The sequence below is a fragment of the Lethenteron reissneri genome, chromosome 16 (assembly GCF_015708825.2).
Source record: "Lethenteron reissneri isolate LAM-NWPU_2019-01 chromosome 16, ASM1570882v1, whole genome shotgun sequence".
Classification (NCBI taxonomy): Eukaryota; Metazoa; Chordata; class Hyperoartia; order Petromyzontiformes; family Petromyzontidae; genus Lethenteron; species Lethenteron reissneri.
This window is the reverse complement of record NC_083794.1, coordinates 14,037,174-14,063,343: the sequence shown is the minus strand read 5'-3', so window position 1 is coordinate 14,063,343 and position 26,170 is coordinate 14,037,174. Positions and strand designations below refer to the sequence as shown.

At 44.3% G+C, this 26,170-nt stretch overlaps 3 protein-coding genes across 5 annotated transcripts; 1 reads left to right on the top strand and 2 right to left on the bottom strand.

Annotated features, from left to right (window-relative positions):
- Nucleotides 1–1,852: 1,852 nt before the first annotated feature.
- Nucleotides 1,853–16,317, bottom strand: TMEM144 (transmembrane protein 144). Its single transcript, XM_061552481.1, has 12 exons — nt 16,068–16,317; nt 13,237–13,401; nt 7,772–7,894; nt 7,035–7,134; nt 6,093–6,173; nt 5,891–5,981; nt 4,855–4,937; nt 3,949–4,067; nt 3,726–3,845; nt 3,197–3,294; nt 2,714–2,767; nt 1,853–2,422 (listed from the first exon to the last, which is right to left on the bottom strand). The coding sequence occupies exons 1-12, from the start codon at nt 16,150–16,152 to the stop codon at nt 2,339–2,341; spliced, it is 1,203 nt and encodes a 400-aa protein (XP_061408465.1). The 5' UTR covers nt 16,153–16,317; the 3' UTR covers nt 1,853–2,338.
- A 1,757-nt stretch (nt 16,318–18,074) lies between these two features.
- Nucleotides 18,075–20,833, top strand: NDUFC1 (NADH:ubiquinone oxidoreductase subunit C1). Of its 2 annotated transcripts, XM_061552479.1 has the most exons (4): nt 18,075–18,220; nt 19,606–19,709; nt 20,352–20,410; nt 20,574–20,833. In XM_061552479.1, the coding sequence occupies exons 1-4, from the start codon at nt 18,160–18,162 to the stop codon at nt 20,575–20,577; spliced, it is 228 nt and encodes a 75-aa protein (XP_061408463.1). In that variant the 5' UTR covers nt 18,075–18,159; the 3' UTR covers nt 20,578–20,833. The 2 variants fall into 2 exon arrangements, with proteins under 2 accessions (XP_061408463.1, XP_061408464.1); XM_061552480.1 differs by lacking the exon at nt 20,574–20,833 and having other exon boundaries at nt 20,352–20,414.
- MARS2 (methionyl-tRNA synthetase 2, mitochondrial) lies at nt 20,719–26,047 on the bottom strand. Of its 2 annotated transcripts, none has more exons than XM_061552478.1 (7): nt 25,088–26,047; nt 23,697–24,066; nt 23,306–23,550; nt 22,632–22,836; nt 22,308–22,442; nt 21,795–22,078; nt 20,719–21,312 (listed from the first exon to the last, which is right to left on the bottom strand). In XM_061552478.1, exons 1-7 carry the CDS (start codon nt 25,395–25,397, stop codon nt 20,966–20,968), a joined length of 1,896 nt encoding a protein of 631 aa, XP_061408462.1. In that variant the 5' UTR covers nt 25,398–26,047; the 3' UTR covers nt 20,719–20,965. The 2 variants fall into 2 exon arrangements, with proteins under 2 accessions (XP_061408462.1, XP_061408461.1); XM_061552477.1 differs by having other exon boundaries at nt 20,719–21,315; nt 25,088–26,044.
- Nucleotides 26,048–26,170: the final 123 nt, after the last annotated feature.

The following is a 26,170-nucleotide window of genomic DNA, read 5'->3' as shown; positions in this document are numbered from 1 at the left end:
GCTTTGCCGCCCGCGGCCCAACCTGCCACCCGCCATTGCGCAGGTGGAGGTCTTCGACCCAACGCAACTTCGACACGTGCACCCTGTGACGAAGGGCCAACTGCCCACTTCACGTGGTGAGCCCTGCTGAACTGCTTGATAGCGGCGATGATTCACTACGATTCTGGCGAGAAACATAATTTGCGTGTGCTGGCGATTCGCGTAACGTAAGTTTCCAGTATTGCAGACGGAACATCACGAAGTGTTGTGCATTTGTAACGTCAGGATGCATGACCCGATGCTCTTTACCTCTGTCTTCAGGTCCTTTATCTCTCGTTTCGCTCCCTAATCTTCATCTCGAGTCACTTGTTTCTCATGTCACTAATCTATATCACTGCTATACAAACGTATGAATTATTTGCTTACATAAAATCAGTGTGAAGCAGGAGCTTATCAGTATTGTTTATTCAAGTAATGTTTACTTCCTAGTACTCTGTGGTCACAGACCCTCGACTATTGAGGAGCAACTAATTATTAAACGAGCGACAAGTAAAACTATACTTTGCAATTCTTGGTTCTTTCGGTAAAGTCACGTAGAAGGGAAATAATAAAATAATACAATCTAACTATAAAATTCTCACGACGTTTCGATTGCAATATAAGCAATCATCAGGTGTGAAAACCACAGCAAGAAACTTTTCCTGATGATTGCTTGTGTTGCAATCGAAACGTAGTGAGAATTTAATTGGTTTATTTGTATTATTTACCTTCTACGTGACTTTACCGAAAGAACCAAGAATATGAATCCCTGCAGTCACGAAAGCTTTAAATCGAAATTTAAATCGAAATTCATACTTTGCAAGTATGGTTAATCGGCAACCCGGGTAATCGAGCCTTAACTGTAGTTGTTTGTGTTATTTTTTTTAGAAATAGAGGAGGAGAGGAGAGCGTATGCAATCAGCTATCCAGAGAAAGTGACTTGGCCAGCCACATCTGCCCAGGAGGCTTTGGAGTTGGGTTCGGCGCAGGCAGGTGGCTGGCCCTGGGGATTTTCACGGCGGCCCACCCTGAAATCCAACGGGGCTCTCCACCTGACGTGAGCATCCATATGAACCATGCGAAAGGCTGCCGCAGCCTCTGTATTATCGTAAGTGCACTTTTGTCTGGGAGTGTATCCGAGCCAGTCCTCAGTGTGGACCTTTATTATTGAGCCTTTCAAGGTCTGACAAAGCATTTTTACCCATGCTTGCTAGTTTATACCTGCTTCAATGCTTATTTGGTTATGATACAATTTTATGGTTGTATAATTGCAAACTTATGAACATTAGGCAGGAAAACCTCATCTGTTTATACCTTGACTATTCTGAAATGAAATTATTCCCAATTTTACAATGTACAGTAGTGTATTTATGTAGAAATATATAAAACAAATGAGTGCCTCATGTGTGAAATTGTATATTAAAATTACATGCTATTTTTATATACGAAACAAGAAAATATCACGCATTGTTAATGTTTTTGCGACGCTATGCAATAAACGTTCAATTATTCACAAATGGAGGCTTTAGTGTGAAGAGATGTAGTTTGCCTGTAATTATAAAATAAATTTCAATCGTCAAAAGATTCTGTGACAAGTATTTTATTGTAAGATACAATATATATATATAAAATACAATTTATACCTCATCAATAACTGATCATTTGTTGTCACTGCTTATCAATCGCGTCAATATTGAAGACGACGTTTTTTATGACAATCTACAACTTCATCCTCATTATCTTCTTGGTTCTTTCGGTAAAGTCACGTAGAAGGGAAATAATAAAATAATAAAAAGAAAACATAATAAATTATTTTATTATGTTTTATTTTTATTATTTCCCTTCTACGTGACTTTACCGAAAGAACCAAGAAGATGAATCCCTGCAGTCACGAAAGCTTTAAATCGAAATTCATCCTCATTACTTAATTATTGAAATGTTACTCCTGGGAGCGTGGTGGTGAGCCTGGCTACCCGAGTTCGACTCCCGGCTATGGTTACCATTGGTGGCGACTGATATCCGAGTCGGCCCAGGTCCCCCCTCCACCCCTTTCATCAACCTTCACTGACTAGTGTGACGAAGTATGGTTAAACCACCACGATTAACATGGCGTTAGGAGGACTTCATTCACCACTGGATTGATAAAGGGTTCCAATTATAAAATATATTTTCTAAATACCTGATATATCAATTGGCAAAGCAACACATGTGCTGGTTGCATCCACATTGTTAAAGAAGGGTTCCTTCAAATTTCTACATGAGCGTTGATTTGAGTAATCACATGAAATGCATCATAACGACTTTATTGGAAATGTTTGGGTTAAAGCAGCGAAAGGCCGGTTGTGATAGCCCCAGCTATCGTCACGATCAAGGCCACCCCGACAATAATCAGGTTCTTCATGCCCTGGGGGAAGAAAGAAAACCACGAGTTTTAAAATACGGATGCATGCGCATTACTCTGTCCAAAAATAGCTATCGCGTAGCACGGTTCGTATGAACCCTGATACAAACAATGGAATGAGGCCCCCATGTCCAATTTCCCCCTCCTTTGTAGTCCGGGAAACTGGGCTCCTCCGGCCTGTGGGCACCAATGCAGTTGCACCGCCAGAGTACTCCACGACTACGCCAGCGTGCGTGCGTGCGTAATGTCGTCTGCGTCATGTGCAAATGTAGATGAGGCAGTTTTAATACGGACCTTTATTTCCTTGAAGACAACAACTCCCCATAGTGTAGCAATAATACCGGGGATCTGCAATTACATTTAAAGAACAATTCCTAAGTCAATTTAATTAAAAAAAGATCGGTTTCCATTTGTGGGTTAATTCTTACTCCCCAAACACTGTTTGCTGACTTAAAGTAGCAATTATTGGCATAATACACTACCACTAGAGTACAAGATATGCTTATCCATAATAATGTTATTTTATTGTACACTATAATGTATATCTATTGTCCTATGAACAGATTTACATTAGGGCAAAATAGATGTGGCATGCCAAATGACAGTCCCAGCTGAAATTAATAATTTTTTTTAAAACAATTACAGTATTTAAAAAAGTTCACTGCCGTTTAATACTGAAAATAAACTACAAGACAAAGCATGACCTTCATGCTATTAAATAGCACAAACGTGAATGTAAACTTCGCCGGCTGCGGTTGTTGCGAGTGCACAACGTACCGAGGTGATGATGGGAAAGCTGACAGCTGCACCCAGGTGGGTGTTCGCAAGGAACCAGCCGCAGGTGGCAGTACCCCACATTGCACCAGAGGCCACGGCTCCACGAAGAGAGAAAACGATGGGGGCGGGGGAAGTATCCAGGTTGCAGATTAATAATGCATTTTCATTCACACATCTTGTACGCGAGGGTTGGTCAATCATGCGCTGCTCCTCACGCGACTCGGTGCCCACATGACCACACACATGTCGGCAAATAAAACGAAAACTTTTAAGCGATAAACACAAACAGCACATTTTACGATGATTCTATGTAGGTACACATATACACACGTCTCGTAGCCAAATTGAGACATGTTTTCCATTATTTCTATTATTTTATCCTGGCCAGGTCACCCACCCCTAATTACTCCAGACATTCGAGAGCTGACCATGTTCTCTTCAGGATAATTTTCCATAAAATGTTACTTCCAAGCATTTCTCTCGTCATGTTTTACACACATTTAAGTTATCTGATGCTAATGCTTGTCACCTGGCAGCACAGCTTTCGGATAGACCTTTGGACGGTTTTTCATCGCAGCGCAGTATACGTAGAAGTACAATATGCTTGTCAGATATATTCCGCAGAAGTGGGCAAAGACGTAGTCCAGGTCTGCGAAAGCGACAAAGCACAAATTTGGTTACCGATTTCCATTCGCATCGTCCATAAGCAATCATAATTACAAAGTTAGTACATGGGGAGGCTGCGTGCCCACCAAACTGGCTTGATCCATAGTAGATGGAGCTCTTGTCCTTGCCGTGGTTCTTGATGTAGATGGCAGGAATAAAGTTGGCACCGTAGAAAACGCCGGCCACAAGAGCAAGAGAACAACCGCTGCGGATAGGGAAAGAATTAAGTATGCAGTCACAGCCAGTTCGAGAGGGCTCAGCATTTATATTTCTACAAATCCTATACTGCCACAGTGGTCTGATAGTCCGATGTATTGTAACTTAGATTATGATTTTATTTTTGCTGTTTGTCGACATGTTCACCGTACAATTATTTCCTGATGTATTGCTCTTCTGCAGTGCTCCATCTGTCCACAAGTCCTCGTTGAACAGTGGCGAGCATTGCTGTTTTTGTGCTTTATAATCTATCTCCTTCAGTGTTACTACTCATGAAGATTTCAGGGGTGCTCTTGATAACAGGTATACGGTATTTTTTACAAATCCATGATGGTTTTCGCTAAAATAAATGCCAATTTATGTTTGATAGTTTTTGATTATCATCTTAATAATTCACCTTAATATATTTAATTTACTTACTCTCAACAAAATCCCTCTTTATCAAGGTTTTCTTCCACACCGCCCAGTTGTGTGCATTTCTAACTCCCGCTGTATTTTGCCAAAGGTTGGGAAACTGTTTCACACTAAGGCCTTGATAGCGCCACTGGACGCTTTGCCAATAGGGAAGTTGCCAATACTGATAAGCAGATGCAAATTAGCAGCAACCTAATTCTGTAAAGTAGCCAATATTAACTATCTAAATTGCGTTGTTAGGTTATTGGGGCAGAACAATATGTGGCTACGGGTGGTTTGAAATTAAAATTACATTTTACCACACACTTACAAAAGAGTTAATACTTTCATTAATAGTGTTGTCACATCTACTTTAAACTCACACAATCTTTTTATTCAATGGGCTCAGCTTGTCCGTCCACGATTCATCAGAAGGAGACTCTTCATATCCAATGTCTACTAATTCCTATGCACAACACAGCAGAGGGGTTCAAGTTTATATTTCATTCTGTTTAACCAGCTTATCCGTAGACTGATCATAGCTCAATTACAAATTAAGTTACGGAAAAATCTAAAAGATATAAGGTGGCCATTGTACGGACATGAAAACACAAGTACTGTGAATTGTATTTGCAGATATGATAATAATACATTTCCAGCCCTCTGTCAATCAACTCGTGGATGAAGCCCTCCCCGTGCCCTGTTGGGTCATAGGAGATTCTTGACCATATTTCACCACGCTGGTTAGTACAGGTTGGTGAAGTTGTGGCAGGGAGAGAGGCTGCTCAGGCCCAGTTCAAATATTATTCGCCACTGTTAGCTGGGGCTAGGAATTGAACTCAGGTTGTCAGGTCCAGAGCGCAGTGTGCATATCACTGCACTAAGCCTCCACTTCAAAATGTAAACACTGGAATACATTTTAATTATAAATATGTTTTAAATTATAGTTGCTAAGTACAGGTCCAAAGGCCCAAGCGATCAGCAACAAACAGCACTATTTACTGAAAGAACCAAAGAGTAATTCCTGCAGTCACGAAAACTCCAAATCAAGCAAGCACTATTTAAGCTATAATAGATAACAGTTAATACGCTTGTCGAACGGAGTAAGGTTATATACAAACGTGGGAAAAGAGAAAATTAAGCAGAATGATACGTGTTTTGACCTGCATTGTGGTGGTTGAACACAGCATGGATGCGATGAAACGGTCAGTCTGGTAGAATGAGCCCTCTATGAGTGAAGGAATTAATGAGTGCAGTTCATGGGACTTGTTACCATGGTGGTAGCGATATAGGAGTATTAAGAAAGAGACTGACTGCCGGTGAGCGAGCAAATGGAGTGAATTCGTGAGTGCTGGATCATCGATGAAGCTCACTTCTTTATGTTGAAATGCATGCAATGCTGTCACTGAAGTCGTATACCTCGGTGGAGTTCACAATGTTGTTATGGTTTTCTCTCACTTCTGTACTTTGGTTGTTCACTTCAGTTGTCACAAACAAAAGTATAAATGACCTGTTGACAGTCGAACACAGTCACAAATGAAGCGACATGGCATGTTTCCTGTTTATGTAAGGCACAAGATTTGCTCTATTTGGAGACACGTGTCAATGCACTGCACAGGACCTTATAATTGACAGTGCTGTGCCAACATAGTTGAGTGTTGTATTTGGAACAACTTCTGGGTCCAAGCCAAACCAACCAAACCTAAAAGAGAAAAACACGATAAAACATACAAACAACAGGTGGCGGAAAATTAAACTCTCCTGAAATATTGCTCTGAGATTAGTATAATGCAAGCCACGAGGTATGACACATGCAGTAATCCAATTTTTTTAAAAAGAATGTGTTATTTTGATTGTTGTGAATTGTATATCTCCTACACCATTGAACAATAAAGAATAGCCGACACTTCAAACTGCAGTCACCAATCTCTAACCACGGGCCACATAGTAACACGCCACTACCCATTATGATCATTCGTTGGCAGCATTTCAGATACTCACCAATCTCGACATGAGCATGCAAGCATTACTGATCAACTCCCCACGATACAAAAGACAGTTGTTGTGAATTTGTTTATGTAAAGTGCAACGTGAAAAATACAACAGCCAAAAACCTAGGGGATTGGACAAAAGCCAGACATATTAAAGCTTGGGATATCTAATGTGAATTATCCCTTAACCACTCGCTCACTACTTAATTGGTAATAACCACATAGCAACGTCATCCGTTGCTGGCAGACTAATTCCTATATTCAGGCCAGTGCTGCGTACACCTCGCTAGACTGCAGCATTGCATAGGGATGGTTGACATGAGATGTTATGTAAGGCTCTTTGAGATGCTGGGGGCTTATAAGTACCCTATAAATTCATATAATAAATTATTACACTCTATTTGCCTCTCATGCAACACCCTCTGATGTTTTGTACCTTTCGATTGAGAAAATCGTAATGCTGTTTTATTGTCATATCAGAACCTCATGTTGCTGCAACTCCCTAGTAGTACTTATACAACTCGTAATGCCGATGCTGGCAGTTTGGTGTGCACCGTTGTATGATCGTGTACCTTGAACTGGCCCAGCCCACGATGAGGTTGGATGAAGTCCAGATGAGAAATCCGAGTCCAAGGCCGATCGTCTTTATTACTGGAACTGTAGCAATGTTGCCTGTATGACATTATCCAAGGATATTAATGACACTGCAAATGAGCTAAATTTCAACACTTTCATAGAAAAATATATATCACAGGTGCAATTTTAGGTAATGACCTTTCTTCATAACAGAGATTCTATATTTATTGTCGTTTTAGGTTAGTGTTATTGATAACTGTGTAAACATTTATTGTGCTTGTGCGCCACCGCTAACAGTATAATTAAAAAACGAGTAAGCGGTTGCTCAATAACAGCAAGATATTGTGAGAGCACGATACCAAATTAATATATTTGTGTCCAGCGGTGGCTGGTCAGTAAATCTATTGTTTGGGGTACAATAGCAAGCCCGGCTGCAGCTCATCTCGGGTGGGGGGCCAGTCGAGCTGTTGTGTGGGCCACCATAACAATGACAAACCACTAGTGAGAGTGAAGTTGGGTGGTGCCAAAGGGACATGTTGTGGTGCAGGGCCCACCCCAGTACCACCCTAGCGCCAGCCTTGTAAGTAAGCCTGCAGGGGGGAGTGAAGGGGAGTGTATGCAGGTCATAATGTTTATAATTCGCAGGCAATTGTTGTTAAGGGCTTTCTATTTTAAGGAGTAAGGTCTGGCCTCACCTTGCCCTAATAACGAGCCATCACTGCATGTGTCTCACCTGTGGCCCAGAGGAATCCACCCAGCATAGCGAGTGGCCAAAACTCTGGGCAGTGCTGAATGAAATTTGACACCAGTCCCACCAGCCAGATGGAGGTGCACATCGCCCACTGAAAGAACATCCCTGTGACAAAAAGGATAATATATGACACAATATTTTCAGTAAATGCCGGTATTAATCACGAAATACATGCCGCCTGCTTCAGTGAATGTTAAAAGATCCGTGACATCCCACAATTGGTAATTACAATTGGCAGCCTGATGCCGACTTGCAGTATGGTGTTGTGTTTCACCCTGTGCCCCAAAGGACACGTTCCCATTAGGGGGTCCTCTAGGCTAACAATAAAAACTACATGCTGAGACGTTTCATTAGATTATGGGTGCAATATAAATGCAAGTATGCATATGTAGATTAAGTCTAACATCAGCTAACACAGGAGTGACCTTTGTGTAAACTAAAGTTTGAGCTTTGTGTAAAAACTGACAGCTTTGCAACAACATGAAGAAATATTTTTTGAGTTTAATCCAGAATTATGCAACCAAATTGGATATTAACTTTTGAATGACATCTATGCCAAATGCAGGGCACAACTTAAAATAAAGAAGTTATTACTATTATTTGCAAGTAGTGTATCAATTATACAAAATGTTTACATTATGCTCAGTGGAAATTCTTACACCTTGGTTTGTGCCAGAAAGTTTAGTTGCGAGAAGACATCCCATCAGGAATGAAATTCATTGTGGTTGAAATTTAATTCAAGAATTATATGTTTTGCATTGCTGCTCGATTTTTGTCTAATTTGACAGTTGCCTTATCTCCATTAGCCTAAATGTAACAACGTAGAATATGTATAAAAGCAATTGATTCTCACGCGCACAATTAAATGCACGTATCATGGGCATAAGAATCAATTTTAGTCGTCATCATCTAATAAGACCTCCCTCTAATGCAGGGTTCAGGCACATTTTCCTTTACAGAGTGCTGAATACAGAGGGACAAATTCCTTAGAGAGGGCCTCAAGAGTGCTGACTTTCAAATACTTTTGGTGAACATCCACACATTAACACACACGTACATCTCAGTCACTTCTGCCACTTCAAAAGACCCTAACAGTGAGAGAAGTCACCTAGCACGCTAAAATTATAAAGTGGACCAAAAATCGTCCACTCTCGTTTCTGATTAGTGCGGCAAAGATGATTTCATTTTTCGATTTAAAGCTTTCGTGACTGCAGGGATTCATCTTCTTGTTTCTTTCGGTAAAGTCACGTAGAAGGGAAGTAATAAAATAATAAAAATAAAACATAATAAAACAATTCTCACGACGTTTCGGCTACAACGCAAGCAGCCGTCTTCAGGTGAAGAATGAGACACTACCAAACTAGGAGCTTATATATAAGCTGCATTGGGGGTTGAAGAGCGCCTTAACAAAAAGAATGTGCATGTGAAGAGGGATTTAGCATATTCATGGAAAATGCGTAGGCGTTGGGCGGGGGGGTGTCAAAGTCATATTATGCCCATGCATTATGCAGGATCAGCAGCAACCAAGGGGGGTGCAGGGATTAGCAGTAACAAAGGAAAGGAATGTTAATGATATGTAGCTGCAGTTACTCAACAACCACGTAGAAAACTAAAGTATAAACTACATAAAAAACTAAAGTATAAACTGCATCGCACCATCAGTATACTTACTATACTCTATAATAAGCTGAGTTACTAACAGCAAGTAATACATTACAATTTTACCTCGTAAAAATTCTATAATATGCTTCCATCTAAACCTTATTCTCTTACATCACACGAGCATATACCGTACTATATACTGCCATAGATAAACCCAACATTAAATTATATACTGTATTGCTGTAAACCAACCTATATCTTATACATTTAATATCACACTATGTATTATTCTACACACCCTAATGTGTATCGAAATGGTTTATTACGTCCTTCCAATGATTGCTGAGCCAGAATCCATCTTCTCGGTTAAAGTTGTCTCTGTGTTTGTATATGTGGATCGCCTCATGAACGAATCTCTCATGATAGCCAGATGGCTTGCAGAGAACCTCTGTCTTGGAGAAGTCAATATCATGTGAGCCCACTGAGTTGTAACAGTGATCTGCCACGGCTGAGGTGTTAGTCCTACCGTGTTTCAGGTCAGCTTTATGTTCACGGATGCGGTCCGAGACATGTCGTTTGGTTTCCCCAATGTAACTGCTACCACAGAGGCAACTTAGTTTGTAGACGCCAGGGTACTGTATGTCTGGAACCACATCTTTTACAGACGGTACCAGATCACGGATTTTATGTACTGTGTTGAATCGGACCTGGATCTTGTGTTTAATCAGGATTTTGGAGATCTTTTTTGTGACCCCAGCAATGTAGGGTAAGGTGATGGTCTTGAAAGGCTCCTCAACAGGATCCTTCTTGATGGTTGGAGTGATGGCTTTGCGGATTGTATAGTCGGAGTAACCATTTGCCTTAAGAGCTTGGCGTACGTGTTTGAGTTCACTGGAAATGTGTTCATGGTCGGAGATGCATTGGGCTCTATGATATAGAGTCTTGATGAGGGAATTCTTCTGAGATGGATGGTGGTGGGAATCCGGTTTTAGATAAGCATCCGTGTGGGTGGCTTTCCTGTAGACAGAGTGGCTCATTGAACCATCAAGTCTCCTTTTGATTAGGACATCCAAAAAGGGTAGCTTGCCATCATTTTCGACTTCCATGGTGAATCTGATGGCTGGGTGTATGGAATTGATGTGGTCGAGAAATTGGTCTAGAGCAGGCCGGCCATGTGGCCAGATGACAAAAGTGTCGTCTACGTACCTCTTCCATAAGGTCGGGCGTAGAGTGGCAGTCTGGATGGCGTCCGTCTCAAATTTCTCCATGAAGATGTTGGCTACAACCGGAGATAGGGGGGAGCCCATTGGGGTGCCCTCAATTTGCTTGTAGAAGGTTCCATTCCAGGTGAAGTATGTATTGGTTAAGCAGTGTCTCACCAGGGGGGGTACCCCAGCATTCAGTCCTTGATGAACCAAGTCTTCAATGATTGCGATGGTGTCAGGCACAGGTACCTTGGTGAACAAGGAAACCACATCAAAACTGACAAGCAGGTCGTCTGGGGACAGGGCAATCCCCTTGATTGTCGATACCAGGTCAGTAGAGTTTAGTACTGCAGAGGTGGTTTTTCCAGTGAAAGGCCGTAGGATTTCGGACAAAAAACGAGCCCCCACTTACAAACTGGCTCGTTTTTTGTCCGAAATCCTACGGCCTTTCACTGGAAAAACCACCTCTGCAGTACTAAACTCTACTGACCTGGTATCGACAATCAAGGGGATTGCCCTGTCCCCAGACGACCTGCTTGTCAGTTTTGATGTGGTTTCCTTGTTCACCAAGGTACCTGTGCCTGACACCATCGCAATCATTGAAGACTTGGTTCATCAAGGACTGAATGCTGGGGTACCCCCCCTGGTGAGACACTGCTTAACCAATACATACTTCACCTGGAATGGAACCTTCTACAAGCAAATTGAGGGCACCCCAATGGGCTCCCCCCTATCTCCGGTTGTAGCCAACATCTTCATGGAGAAATTTGAGACGGACGCCATCCAGACTGCCACTCTACGCCCGACCTTATGGAAGAGGTACGTAGACGACACTTTTGTCATCTGGCCACATGGCCGGCCTGCTCTAGACCAATTTCTCGACCACATCAATTCCATACACCCAGCCATCAGATTCACCATGGAAGTCGAAAATGATGGCAAGCTACCCTTTTTGGATGTCCTAATCAAAAGGAGACTTGATGGTTCAATGAGCCACTCTGTCTACAGGAAAGCCACCCACACGGATGCTTATCTAAAACCGGATTCCCACCACCATCCATCTCAGAAGAATTCCCTCATCAAGACTCTATATCATAGAGCCCAATGCATCTCCGACCATGAACACATTTCCAGTGAACTCAAACACGTACGCCAAGCTCTTAAGGCAAATGGTTACTCCGACTATACAATCCGCAAAGCCATCACTCCAACCATCAAGAAGGATCCTGTTGAGGAGCCTTTCAAGACCATCACCTTACCCTACATTGCTGGGGTCACAAAAAAGATCTCCAAAATCCTGATTAAACACAAGATCCAGGTCCGATTCAACACAGTACATAAAATCCGTGATCTGGTACCGTCTGTAAAAGATGTGGTTCCAGACATACAGTACCCTGGCGTCTACAAACTAAGTTGCCTCTGTGGTAGCAGTTACATTGGGGAAACCAAACGACATGTCTCGGACCGCATCCGTGAACATAAAGCTGACCTGAAACACGGTAGGACTAACACCTCAGCCGTGGCAGATCACTGTTACAACTCAGTGGGCTCACATGATATTGACTTCTCCAAGACAGAGGTTCTCTGCAAGCCATCTGGCTATCATGAGAGATTCGTTCATGAGGCGATCCACATATACAAACACAGAGACAACTTTAACCGAGAAGATGGATTCTGGCTCAGCAATCATTGGAAGGACGTAATAAACCATTTCGATACACATTAGGGTGTGTAGAATAATACATAGTGTGATATTAAATGTATAAGATATAGGTTGGTTTACAGCAATACAGTATATAATTTAATGTTGGGTTTATCTATGGCAGTATATAGTACGGTATATGCTCGTGTGATGTAAGAGAATAAGGTTTAGATGGAAGCATATTATAGAATTTTTACGAGGTAAAATTGTAATGTATTACTTGCTGTTAGTAACTCAGCTTATTATAGAGTATAGTAAGTATACTGATGGTGCGATGCAGTTTATACTTTAGTTTTTTATGTAGTTTATACTTTAGTTTTCTACGTGGTTGTTGAGTAACTGCAGCTACATATCATTAACATTCCTTTCCTTTGTTACTGCTAATCCCTGCACCCCCCTTGGTTGCTGCTGATCCTGCATAATGCATGGGCATAATATGACTTTGACACCCCCCCGCCCAACGCCTACGCATTTTCCATGAATATGCTAAATCCCTCTTCACATGCACATTCTTTTTGTTAAGGCGCTCTTCAACCCCCAATGCAGCTTATATATAAGCTCCTAGTTTGGTAGTGTCTCATTCTTCACCTGAAGACGGCTGCTTGCGTTGTAGCCGAAACGTCGTGAGAATTGTTTTATTATGTTTTATTTTTATTATTTTATTACTTCCCTTCTACGTGACTTTACCGAAAGAAACAAGAAGAAAGATGATTTCCTTGACAGATATATCTTTTGTGGGCCATTTACAAATGGAAGGTGTCATGTCGCTGTTGGTCGTTTGAAATGATGTGGTGGGTTGGTTACGGCCGATGGACCAATGTTCCCTACTCCTGCTCTTAATACAATGCTTAATTGAAACTGTGACGAACGATACGCGTTACCGGCAAGTACGTATCACTTGTGTACAGCAGAGCCGTGTTCTTTGCAGTCACGCTCACCATCACCAGTGTCAAACTTCTTCACAGGAACAAAGTTGCTCCCATAGAAGAGGCTTGTTATCGCTGCAGCTGTAAATCCGATGGCCATGTTTTGGTTGAAGGTTCCATTGTTCTCTGCCGTGCATGCTCCGTCGCAAGAGGAGTTGTTCTCCGGACCTGGGAGAGCTGCGTGAAGAGGAAACAGTGGTGCTGAATCGTACACTGCCATTGCACAAATACTAACACCACTCATCACCAACAAAAGCACATTTAGAGTTACATATGTAATGTCTAAATATGACCACAACCTGAGATGCTTTGCAGAAACAATATACTCATATAAAAAACACACATCGGAGAGCTACATGGCATCTACGTTGCATTGAGAATAACGAAGCGCCAATAGGAGTATTGGTTTTCCTATCTCAAAAACGCAAGCTCCTGAACTTGTGAATCGTTTTGTAATTTTGGGATTGTAAGTAGCTTTGTTGGCCCACCTCATTGATCGAATTGTGAGCACCATTTTTGTTTCATAATTGATCTTGTCAGATCGCGTGAGTAAAATGTGTGTCGTACACCCTCCTCCACCCGACACAACAATGTTGTCACGTGATAAACAAACGTGCCAGTAGAATGTAATATTTGTCTTTATCATGACCTGTTTCTGCATTATGCTTTGCCTGCTTTGGCAGTCTTATATCTGTTGCTGACGATTGATGTTTCGGTCAAGTTTGCACGATATTTTTGGTCAATTATTTACCCAGCTTATGATCAATAATGAACAATACTACGATCAATAATACGATTCTATCAATAATACGATTCGTAATTAATTTATTGTGGGTTAGATCATTTAGGTGCAATGTCTATGGATACTCACCTGGTTAAAACAAGTTTAAATCGAATATCCAAGTCTATATTAATAGAATGGACACGACAAAAACATACACGCAAAAATGCACAAGCACTCGTAGAGATTCATACATCATTGACAGCCCTTTGTCAACACGGTGATGGAAAAACTCCCCCTTGCTGTGTTTATTCGTTTTGTTCACGACGCTTGTTTGACCATACTTCACCACTTCTGGTTCAGTGTGGGTTGAGTTGTGGGGAAAGACGGGGGGGGTAGGTGCTCGGAACCAGTTCAGACATCACTCGCCACTGATGTTCGCCGTGCCCAGGGAATTCCCTGAGGCTCCCATACAAGACGTCTTAAACTGGGAGAATTAAAAGGCGATGTTAGATCCATAATACCGGGGTTTTTTTTGTTAGATCGCGTCAATGTGTCGTTAAACCCGCCACCACCCTACACAGACAATCAGTGAGGTTTGTCACGTAAACAGAACGTGCCAATTCGTTACGAGCACAGCACACCGGTGTGTTGGAAAGCAAATCCACAACATTTATAATCTTGATGAGTACGACGTTTTCGCCAGGAATTAGAACCGGCATCAGGCGTTAGGCGCTGAAATGTCCGGGATTTACCGCTAGAGGGGACACCAGCCAAGCCGACAATGAACAATTACACTGGTCAACAAAAAAAACATTTTTTTCTGGCCTGGACTTTTGCAGCTGTTTTAGACTAATTTCAGGGTGCTGATTCCAAATCTGATCTCAGATTTGCTCTATCACATCTAATTTTTATGCTATCGGCATACCCCATTTTCATTGATTTTATCCGAAATTAACTCTGTCACTTGTGATTGCAAGTTGTTGCGAGTCAGTGACTGCTTTAGTGTTAAAATATGGTGCTGTATTTTTAGGATAGTGTGTTTATAATATCATTTTATGGAGATATCCACATTTATTTAATATTTTTCTTCTGCAGTTTTTATTGAAAATGCAATATTTGATATCTAAAAAACCTGATGTGATAGACAAAAACTGATGCCAGATTTGGAATCAGCACCCCAAAATTGCATTGAAACCGTTGAAATACCTTATGCCAGAAAAAGTGTGTTGACCAGTGTAATCAAGCGGACTGTCAATTAAACACAAGGGTCGATTTGAGAGTGCTCATCTTTGAGACGTCCAAGCATGGGAACAATCGAGTCGCCGGGATGAAAGGTCCCCCAAAGTGGATTTGACAGGACAGGATCAAACTCGCACAAGCACACACACTCCACCACACCCTCCACTACACACTCCACCACACACTCCACCACACACACTCCACCACACACACACTCCACCACGCACACTCCACCACACACACACTCCACCACACACGCACACACTCCACACACACACTCCACCACACACACACTCCACCACGCACACTCCACCACACACACACTCCACCACACACGCACACACTCCACACACACACTCCACACACACTCCACACACACACTCCACGACACACACTATACCACACACACTCCACCACACTCCACCACACACACACACTCCACCACACACACACACTCCACCACACACACTCCACCACACACACTCCACCACATACACTCTACGACACACACACACTCCACCACACACACTCCACCACACTCCACCACACACACACTCCACCACACTCCACCACACACACTCCACCACACACCCCCCTGCCTTCGCCAAACCGGCACTGAACCAGAGGTGGTGAAGTATGGACAACCAACCAACACGACCCGTTGCAGCGTTGGAGATGCCCCTCATCCAGTCATGGATTGCCAATAAACAGTCCTGCACAAAGACAAATATCCCCCGTACAGCCTCCAATAGACTTGGAGCAAGTGCTGTTAACGAGCACCTTTGGAGGCTGGAACGGCACACGAGGGGGGAGGAGGTGACCGGCACCACGCCCGTCCGCCTTTGTCTCTCCCCGAGTGGCGATGTTTTTACGGACTCACCACTCTGAGCGAGCACCGCTGGCACCGGCAGCAGCAGCAGCAGTAGGAGCAGCATCAGAGCGGGTGAGACCAGCGTGCTGCCCATTGTCACGCGGTCACCGGAGATGATGATGATGGTGATGATGGTGGTGCTGACGATGATCGGTGATGTGCTGGATCATTTACATAATGATTAGAGCCATGAACGAACCCGAACTTTATAGCTTCGAGGCGTAGTGAGGGAGACATCACGGGACTTGTCTTCCGGGCAGGGAGGGCCGGCAAGTAACGGAGGCGGATCCCCCTCCAACAACGAGCCAATCCCTCTTCCTCATCATCATCCTCGGGCATGCTCGATCCACTGCTGGATGGAGGCTTCCCCCACAAGCGGTCATCTGTCTCTTCCCTCCATGCCCATGTGTAGGGGTTGTTTGAATGTATTGTCATGAATGCATCCATACACGAATGGTTATGAATGTCACGTTTGTAGACTGCAAGTATAATGTGTCGTGCAGACTGTTAAATGTCAAATCCGGTTCGGATTTGCTCGTGTTGAAGCAAATCTCTTGTTGCTGATGGGATGTGTAAAAAATACTGAATTGTGTTTTAATAATGCAATGAAAAATAAGAGCTGAGAACATTAAACGTTTGACAAACAAGAGACTGGGGTGTAAGTTGCTACCAAAGAGCTCAATGGTTTGGCCAAGTGCTCTAAACACGGGTTACCAATCACACTGAGCACGTGTAATGGATGGGATAATCAATCACCACCACAGTTTTAAATATCAACACGTGTACCAGATCAGCGGTCAGATCGCTTTGCCGGTATCACAGTGACCCCTGGATTTGAACCCGGGCAGTGATAAAAAGCTGTCTCTCAAGTGTCGCAAGCTGATGGCCTCAGTCCGGTATAAACATGTCGATGCAAAATAAGACCGAGTTTAATTTGTCGTGACGTTTTTGCAAAAATGCTCGCGTTTAATTTTTTTAAAACAAATTTAGTGACGAGGTTGTTGGGGGGGGGGGGCGCCTGTGTTGCCCCCTCCCCTCCCCCAACAACCTCGTATTCATCATAGAAATATCTATAAAGTTGTGCGCTTACCAACGTAACGGAACGTCTGTCCCTGCGACTTGTTGATTGTGATAGCGAATGCGGGGAGAATGGGAAATTGTCGTCGTCGCAAAACAAATGGCAAAGCCGCGTCGGTGTGGGCCCTCTCTCTCTCAAGCGGTCGTGATATTCATCATAGACAGATAGAGAACGTTGTTTGTATATACATTTAATTTTACATCTGCAAGACTTCATTTAAAGCGATATTTCGAGTTAATTTCTCTCGTCTTTAAGTAGATGTCCTTGCCGGGGATTCGGTTCGATGTCGACTTTCACCTGGTTGGGATTGCGGAATCAATATAAGGTGACAGAGCTGGCCGTGCGAGAAGACTGCCCTCTGCTGATCGATTCCAACGTGATCGATCGTCTGTCCCTGCGCCTCCGTCGTCCATGCAGGGGGCGCGTAGGATTTGCAGCGCCCCCTGCATGGACACGTAGGGGAAGTGCAGCGTTCATTACAAATAGATAAAGTTGTGCACTTATATTCTTGGTCCTTTCTGTAAAGTCACGTAGAAGAGAAATAATACAAATAAATATAAAACAATAAAATTCTCACGATGTTTCGACTGCAACACAAGCAATCATCATCAGGTGTGCACTTATATTATTATTGGTAAAAAAAATCCATCCCATGTGTTAGTGAATTTTAAAATATTTTAGGCAGGAAATTATTTTTCAAATTTATAAAAAAAAAATTCTGGGGGGGAACCCCAGACCCCCTTGAAGATTTGCCCCCCCCCCCCCCCCCCCAATGTTGACTCCATGGCTATGACCTTGTTACACGCGCGCGCACGATCTCGCGGGCGAGATAATCGATTACGAAGCCGATTCATCGTTCGAAGCCGCAACCCCCCCACGCCACGTGGGATCGCATCGACTCGCTCTGCGCTCGCCTCGCCGCCCTTGGCGCCAGCGGAGCAGGCGAAGCAGTCGAGCGGGGCAGGCGGAGCAATCGAGCGACCCCCCACCCCGAGTCGCTGATCGCTCAAGGACAACAAGAAGATGTTCGGCTTCGCGCAGAGGTTACTCGCCAGGCCGCCGCCGCCTCGGCTGCTGCTGCAAGGTAAGAGTTTAATACACGCAGTCGTTAAAACTCGGGGTGGTTGTGTGTGTCCGCTAACCGATTCGTAAGCGTCTGGTTTTGTTTGCCGAGTTTGGCTCTCGCTGAGCGTTCACGTTGCTAGGCGAGTCCGAGGCTTTCGTTAATGTTAGGCCAAAGTCGCGAGGTAAAGTGAAAGAAGCTGTAAGCAACATACTTGGTCTGTGTCTCCACATATAAATGTGATCACCTACCTGTCAACGCCTTACCAGTGCTTACCTTATTCCTGCCCTTGTAAATCACAACGTTCATCCTACAAAATCCCATCACAAGGGAGAAACACATAGTACTGAAATGGCTGTACACCGCATGCATCTGAAAACTCAGTTTCCCTGGACAAGAATACGGGTACACCGTATGGGTTGACAGGTCTATGACCAGTTCAACAGTCTTTTGGCTTTCGAGACCAATTGCATGATTATTATTATCAAGCAGCATGTGTTGAAGCATGTAAATGCTGCTGTGGACCGGTTTCGACATGTTGAGTCTCATCAGCAGTTTGTAAAACGGATGCTGCCGGAGTTACCTGATGTTACCAAATGCACTCTCCATCTAAACTGTGGGACACCCAGTAAAGTAAACATTGTAATGTATTTACATTTCGATTTTACGTTTCGGTCCATTCAGGGTTAAGTGGTATGGCTGTCATTGTTATTGGGTGTCGTTTGTGGCTAGGACGTGCGTGTTTATTATAGTTATTGGGGCGAGAGTGGATGACAGTCAGTGGTCGAAATGAATGACGGAGTGCCAGCGAAAATAGAGGACGTCCAGCTTGGAGAGAGGAGGTGCGATGTCCGCTTGTGTTACAGCTGCTAGGTAGGTTGTTACCTATCAACGGCCTGGGGAGAGGCCTTGGTCCAGAAATTGAATGATCATGGCCGGTGATGGAAGGCTGCATTTGGCGGGTTGCTTCGCCAGGATTCGTATTTCACGCCGAGGCTAAAATCATGAGCATCATCAGCGATGTCTGTGTATTGCATTCCACGACGGATCTCCGCGCCATCGTCATCACGATGTTCTCTTAAGACCTTATCCACGGCTGTAAGGCGATTTCTCGTGCTCTCATCTCTTATGTAATGTCATGTGTCGTTTACTCCTGCTCATAAATTTGTCTCATAGCTCCACTTACACACGTATACACATTCCTTCATACATTGTCTATGGACTATTGGATGGACGCTGTCTAAATGGACTCGCTTGGAAGCTTGTGTGCAAATGCAGCTGTCAAAATGAGAAGCTTGCATAGCGTCTGTGATGTGGTGGTCTGAAATCGCAGCAAGGTGATTGCAGTGACTGGGGGGTACCTGTTCTGTGGAGACTAATTTATCCCAAATTGTTTTTACGGACAGGTTTCTCTCGGGGGAAGTTCACGGCCATGGCGCCGGAATATACGAAGCCCAACTGGCCAGGCGTGGTGGCCTACGTGTCGGGCACGGTGCTACTGTGGGGCCTGGTGAGGCACTTGCACGTGACTACAGTTTCTGCGGTTCCAGTTAGCTTTAAAATATATATTTTGGAAAGTAAAAAAAATGCTGCTCATTAAAAAGGACTTGCAAAATCAATCGGATGGAAAACAAATGACTGCTTTAGAAATGTACTATCCTACTCAAGGGTAAAAATGTACATTTCATTTGTTGATTGCATTTGACACAGTAAATGATATGAGTTCGATTTGATTACAGATGGATGTAAGAAGCTACTTTTAAAATGAATGTGTAGCTTCGTTTTCAATTCAGTGCTCGATGAAGGTCTCCCCTTGTCTGGTCAGTCGTGAGGTTGTATGACCATACTGGTCAGCACAGGTAGGTCAAGGTGGGGGACCGGAATGACTCCGATGTCACTGGTCAATTATGAGAGCCAAGGCCAGGAATTCAACTCAGGCCACTGGGTTTATATCTCACATCATGACGCATACATCAATGTAAGTGATACCAGATAGGCTCTAAAACCATCTTTTGGGGATAATTATGCAACGTTTATATTTTTTTGCTATTTCTGTATGTAAATATTGTACCATCTGGACGACTAACCCTGCTAATCGCTGTGTCATGCATTTGACAACAAATTAAAGCACCCAAATGTGTGTTCCCCACAGCTACTGAAGCAGAACAGCACTGACTGGGCTGAATATGAGAAGCGACGTGGCATATCCAAGTGAGTTTGAAGTTGATCACTGCCATATTTTTTGCCTAATTTGTACTAGCATTTGTAAGATGGTGTTGAAAGTTTTAAGTTTCATAAATATACAAGCACTTTGAGTGTGAAATGAATGGTAGATCTGTATTTTGTATTAATCATATTAAATGTTCTCTTTCAGATGAGGAGCCAAATGATATGTTGATGTAAGAATGTGAACATGCAGAAGAGTCGCTGCAAGAATATTCCTGTCAGAGTATAAATTCCCCTGTTGTGAGAACTATGTAACATATACATGAGTTGTATTCTGTGAAATATTCGACACAAATTGTTAAACATTTATTTTTACATCATCTTAAATGTTAACAACTGTAGGTAAAACAAAATACTTTGTCACATGACAGAACTGTATGACTAAATAAATATAAAACATTCACAGTGTTCTGTACATTTAATTTGTCAGTTATTTAAGTCCATTTATATAAAATATGTACATACATTTATTTTATGATTTTTTTTATAGTGTTGACATGGCTAGTACTTTTGGGAAATACACATGTAAAACAAATGCACTCAGTTTTTGTGCCCCGAGTCATCATCCTTTGCAGACTTCTTGGGCTTCTTCCCTATTTTTCCATCAATTCTTGGGAACAGCAGCCCCGAGTCTGGCCCCAGCTTCTGGCCAGCGTGCAGGCAGGTGCGCCCTCGGTACGCATCGAAGCATGTCAGAGACTCCCAGGAACGCTCTCGGGAGCCGGCGTGGTGACCCGGGATGCCGAGTCGGTCGAGAAGCTTGCTCGCCAGGCCCGGCACGGCGGGTTGCAGTAGAATGCCGCAAACACGCAGAGTCTCCATGGCAACGTGCAGCACCGTGTCATGCCACATCTTACCATGGCTGCTGATGCTGCCTGGTTCCATGTCTTCTGTGAAAACACAGGAGTATTATCCAGGTCATGTACATCATGTGCATATATAGCCCTTTTTGTCAATCTACTGCTGCATGAGAGCCTCCCTATGCTTAGTGGGTTGTGGTGGTAACCTGACCATACTTCATACTTCTAGATTTGAAGCTTTCGTGACTGCAAGGATTCATACTCTTAGGTTTTTTTTCGCCAGTCACGTAGGTAAAACATAAAAATAATACTTCATACTGTCAGTGTGGGTTGGTGAAGAGCATATTAATACAATATATTTGGCCGCACAGCTTAACAACCTGTTGTGCATGGCAGTTAACCATCCAACTATTTGGACTGAACCCTGGTTAGATTTAGACATCTGGAAAGGATGGGTAAATTCCGGGTTATTTGATCATTTATTTGCCAGGTACCTTCAACATTTTTAAACAAATGTAATTAACAATTATATTCAAATTGACTGGTGTGGTTGCAAGGTACTACGCTACCTTGATCAGAAGGCGGTGTAATTTTCCATGGAGCGTGGCGCTGCACAAACCCATTGCCTTTGTGCAAGCAGGCAGCGATGGCATCCAGCGCCTGATACACAGCCGCTCTGTCATAGCAGTCTTGTACGACGGCTGGCAAATTCTCAACGCTTGTAACGAGCTCATAGTCGCTTGATGTCAAGTGAGGCAGCCCAGTCTCGGTACTTGTGCGTTTTTTCTCAGGGAACAATGGCCGATGGAATGGAGGGAAAATCTGTTCCGGATTTAAGGCTGGAGCCACACACCTGTTGGAAGCAATTATTTTAAAAACACGTGATCCTGGCCATTTCATATTTATGCCTTTAAGTAGCAAATCTCTTATCACTTGCACAAAATGTAAAGTTAATGTTTACAAAAAAATACCTTAAGCTTGTCGCATTATTTCAGTTTTGCAAAATTGCAGTGATCTACAGCATATTAATGAAAGGCCATCTTTGGTTCTGTGTTCAATATTAATGCAGACTAATTTGATACCTGTTAAGAAGTCCTCCTAATGTGCCTGAAAGCTCAGCATTGAGCATTTTTTCCACCTTTTCAGGGTAGTAATCCCCATCCGATTCCGGCACACCCTGACGTAGCAAGAAATACCGAAGCCCATCGGCAGAGTACCTTAAAAAAAACACAGAATTAGCAGTTATTGTAGTTATATTTTATAAATAAAAATGTTTTAATGAATAATTCACAGATAGCATAGCCATTATATGAACTTTCTTGGCTATTCTAAAATAATTTTCATTCAGTGATTTAAGATCAGTTTGATTTTAACACCTGAAGCAGCAAATGAGGGATAAAACCTACCGGTTGATGTCCTCATTGGGGTCCACAGAATTGCCGAGACTCTTGGACATCTTGCGTCCGGCAACAGTCCAGTGGGAGTGTACTAGGAGGCGACGAGGCGGCTCCAATCCTGCAGCCATGAGGAATGCCGGCCAGTACAGAGCATGGAACTTCAGGATGTCTTTACCCAGAACATGCAGGTCACAGGGCCACCACTCTCCATATCCTGTCGAGTAAAACAGATCAAGCCAACAATTGCATGTTATGGCAGGGGTGGAGGAATATTTTCGTGACTGAGGGTTAGGGAATAGGACTTTCAAATGCGTTTGGCAGGCCACACAGTAACAAACACCTCAGTCACTTAAGTCACTGCAAGATGCCCATGCAAGCAAGAAGACGTGACGGAGTGCACTAACATAACCAGTGTTCTTCTCAGGCTGAATATATTCTCCATCTAGTGGTTACGATGCAGTGAAGGTTAAATAATTCTAGATTTGAAGCTTTCGTGACTGCAAGGATTCATACTCTTAGGTTAAATAGTTTTGCAGGCCATTTCCAAGTGCTAGTCCATGTGCCATGGGCTGCATTAAATAATGAGGTGGTCGATTGCCCAACCACGCTATATACTGGAGTGCACAAAGGAACAAAAAATATATATTTTTCAGAACCAGACTATGTAAAAAATCGCTTCTTACCCTCATCGGGATAGCCTGTGATGGTCAGGTAGTTAACGAGTGCATCAAGCCAGACGTAGATGGTTTGAGTACGGTCGTCGGGAACAGGGATGCCCCACTGTAGGCGGGCATGTGGTCGAGATACTGACAAGTCGGGAAGCCCTTCATGTAACCACTGGAGTGCCAGCTGGCGAAACTTCTCCGGAAAGACTGGACGTGGTTCTGTTTGCAGCCATGCTTCTATCCTCGGTGTAAACGTCGATAACCTGTTCGGGAGAAAAAACACAATCGACATAAACACCTGTTACAAGTCATGCCAGTTGGCTGCAAGCACGTATCTATAATGCTGCATTATAAATACGTCAAAAACACACCAGACAGCTAAATAGATATCTATAATGCTTCACTGAACCTGAATATGTAATTGTCCTCCGAGGTCCAGTCCACTGGGTGGCCGCTTTCTGCCGACACCTTGATGGGCTTGCCTTGCGGGTCAACTCCGTCCGTGACCTGCTCACTCGCCAGGAAGCTCTCCTCCGCTGTGCAGTACCAGCCCTCGTAGCTGCCGCGGTGAATGTGTCCGCCGTCACGCAGCTTGCGCCAGAAATAGTTCACGGCCCTGAAATGTCGCGTCTCCGTCGTGCGCACCCAGTCCGTGTGGCCCACGTTGGCGGCCGCAAAGAGGGCCTTGAATCGCTCCGATACGGACGTGCAGAACTCGGCCGGGGCCTGCTTCGCCTGCAAGGCCGCTTGCTGGATTTTAAGGCCATGCTCGTCCGTGCCTGGCACACAAAAGTACAGCATACATGTACAGGCGGTGTGCATAGATGTGTAGTGCAGTTTTGTACACAATTGACGTCTACAACACTACCTTCTGCTGCCCACAACGTAATTGCAATATAATTAGTATTTTTAAATATATTACATTTCGATGTGATCGTATCTCAAGACGGTGAAAACAAGATGGATAATTTTTTGTGGAGAGGTAGCATTTTGTAAACGAGGTGGAAATCGTTGGAAGTCAGCATGTCGAGTCTGACTTCAAGCACGAGCAGCAACAGAAGTGCATTATAATGCGGCGGTTTTTGTACTTTGCATTTTCAATGGCTCATGGTGTATGATTATCTTTAACATTGACGGAGATACTACATTGTCATCATGACAGCATTTTGCTCTCCATGCAAGATTAAAAAAAAATCTATTTAAACAAAAACCACAGGTGGAAGGATCCTGGTCGGCAGATCACGTTGAGGTTTGCAAACACCGGCTCGGCGATGAACCCGTCTGCGTGGAACCCCTTCAAATCCGCGACGGTTTTCCCCCCGGGTACTACGGTTTTATCCCACACGAAATAAAGCACTCATTATTTAAAGGCTTTGGCCAAACATTCCAAATGCAGAACTCTCAAGGCTCGTTGAGGCTTTTGTGGATACATGCCAAGCTCAAGTTCATTTATTAGCTATAGCCCGGTGATCAATTCGGCTCTTGAATCGGGTGCAACCGCAACAAACAAAAAACATGAACAAGAAAACATCGTAAAGTGATTATGTGAACAAGTGCAAACAGAAAATCCAAGAAAAGACGGCAAAATATTGCAGAAAAAGCACCGTACACCAACACTGCAAAAATCCCAGTGGGATGCAAGTCAAACAACAACCACAAGACAACTTAGATTAAGGCCATCAGTCTTACTCCGTACTACAACAAACAAACATGGCCAAACCAGTAAACTCTTCGAAATCACCAAAAGTGAGGTCCCAATTCCCGACACACGAGGCACCCCAAACGTCAGCCCGTCCTCACCGCTGGAGAAGCGGACCCTGTGCCCGCACAGAGCCTGGCGGCGCTGCAGGCAGTCGGCCAGCGTCACCGAGTAGAGATGCCCGATGTGCGGCGCCGCGTTCACGTAGAATATCGGGGTGCTCACGTAGAAGCGCGGCGTCGCGTTTGACGTCTCCAAGGTGGCAGCAGCCTCACCACCACCACCACCTCCTCCTGCCTCGCCGGCGCAGTCCGTCCCGCTTGCCCGACACAGGTTTAAACCCGGAGCCCGAGACCAGCCTCGTCGACTGCGCGACAACTCTCGGACAATGGCAACTCCGAGGCAACGCATGGTATCGATGAAGGTCAACACAGACGATACCGCGGTCCCATTCAATAACGAAGCAGAGGCATCTACACCACGGCTCTACCCAGGTCGGGGGACAAGGCAATTAACTGCCCGCGGATTAATTAATTGCGCAATGAACGCGTCCACGCAGCCCTAAATTAGCACCGTGAGGAGGCGGTCAAACACGTGGAGTCGCGAGGTCTATGACCTCTACACTCTGACCTACCTCCATGCAGACAGGTTCAATTGGCTCAACGGCACCGCGTAGGTCGGGGGGGAGGGTAACGATCGACGATTAGGACCCGGCCATGAGCGGTGGTGCCGATGTTGACATCGCGAAGAGAACGCGCCGGGAACGCCGCGCTCAAGGACGGAAGGCGGAACCACGTGGCCGGGACGGGCACAGTGGAATACCTAACGCGTATAGGGACGGGTGACCCCGCCCTCGCGCGCGCCGATTGGCTCCGTTGCCTCGGCAAGCGGCCAATGGCGCGCGAGCCACCGGGGACGGGCACTCGACCAATCGCGTCGCGCGAGTGGCCCCACGGCCGCGCTTATGCAACGTAGCTTTTCAAATCGTTGCGTCACAGGCGCCGACAGAGGGGGTGGGGGGGAGCTCATCGAACGATCGCGCTGCCGCCATCTTGGTCAGGGATCCCGTGCGGCCCCGCCCCGTGCGTGACGCTTTCAGAGCGCGACAAACCGTTCAAAACTTCACCGTCGTCCCCCACGTAAGATGGCCGACCCGGCGCGCGCGTGATCCGTCGTAGAGATGA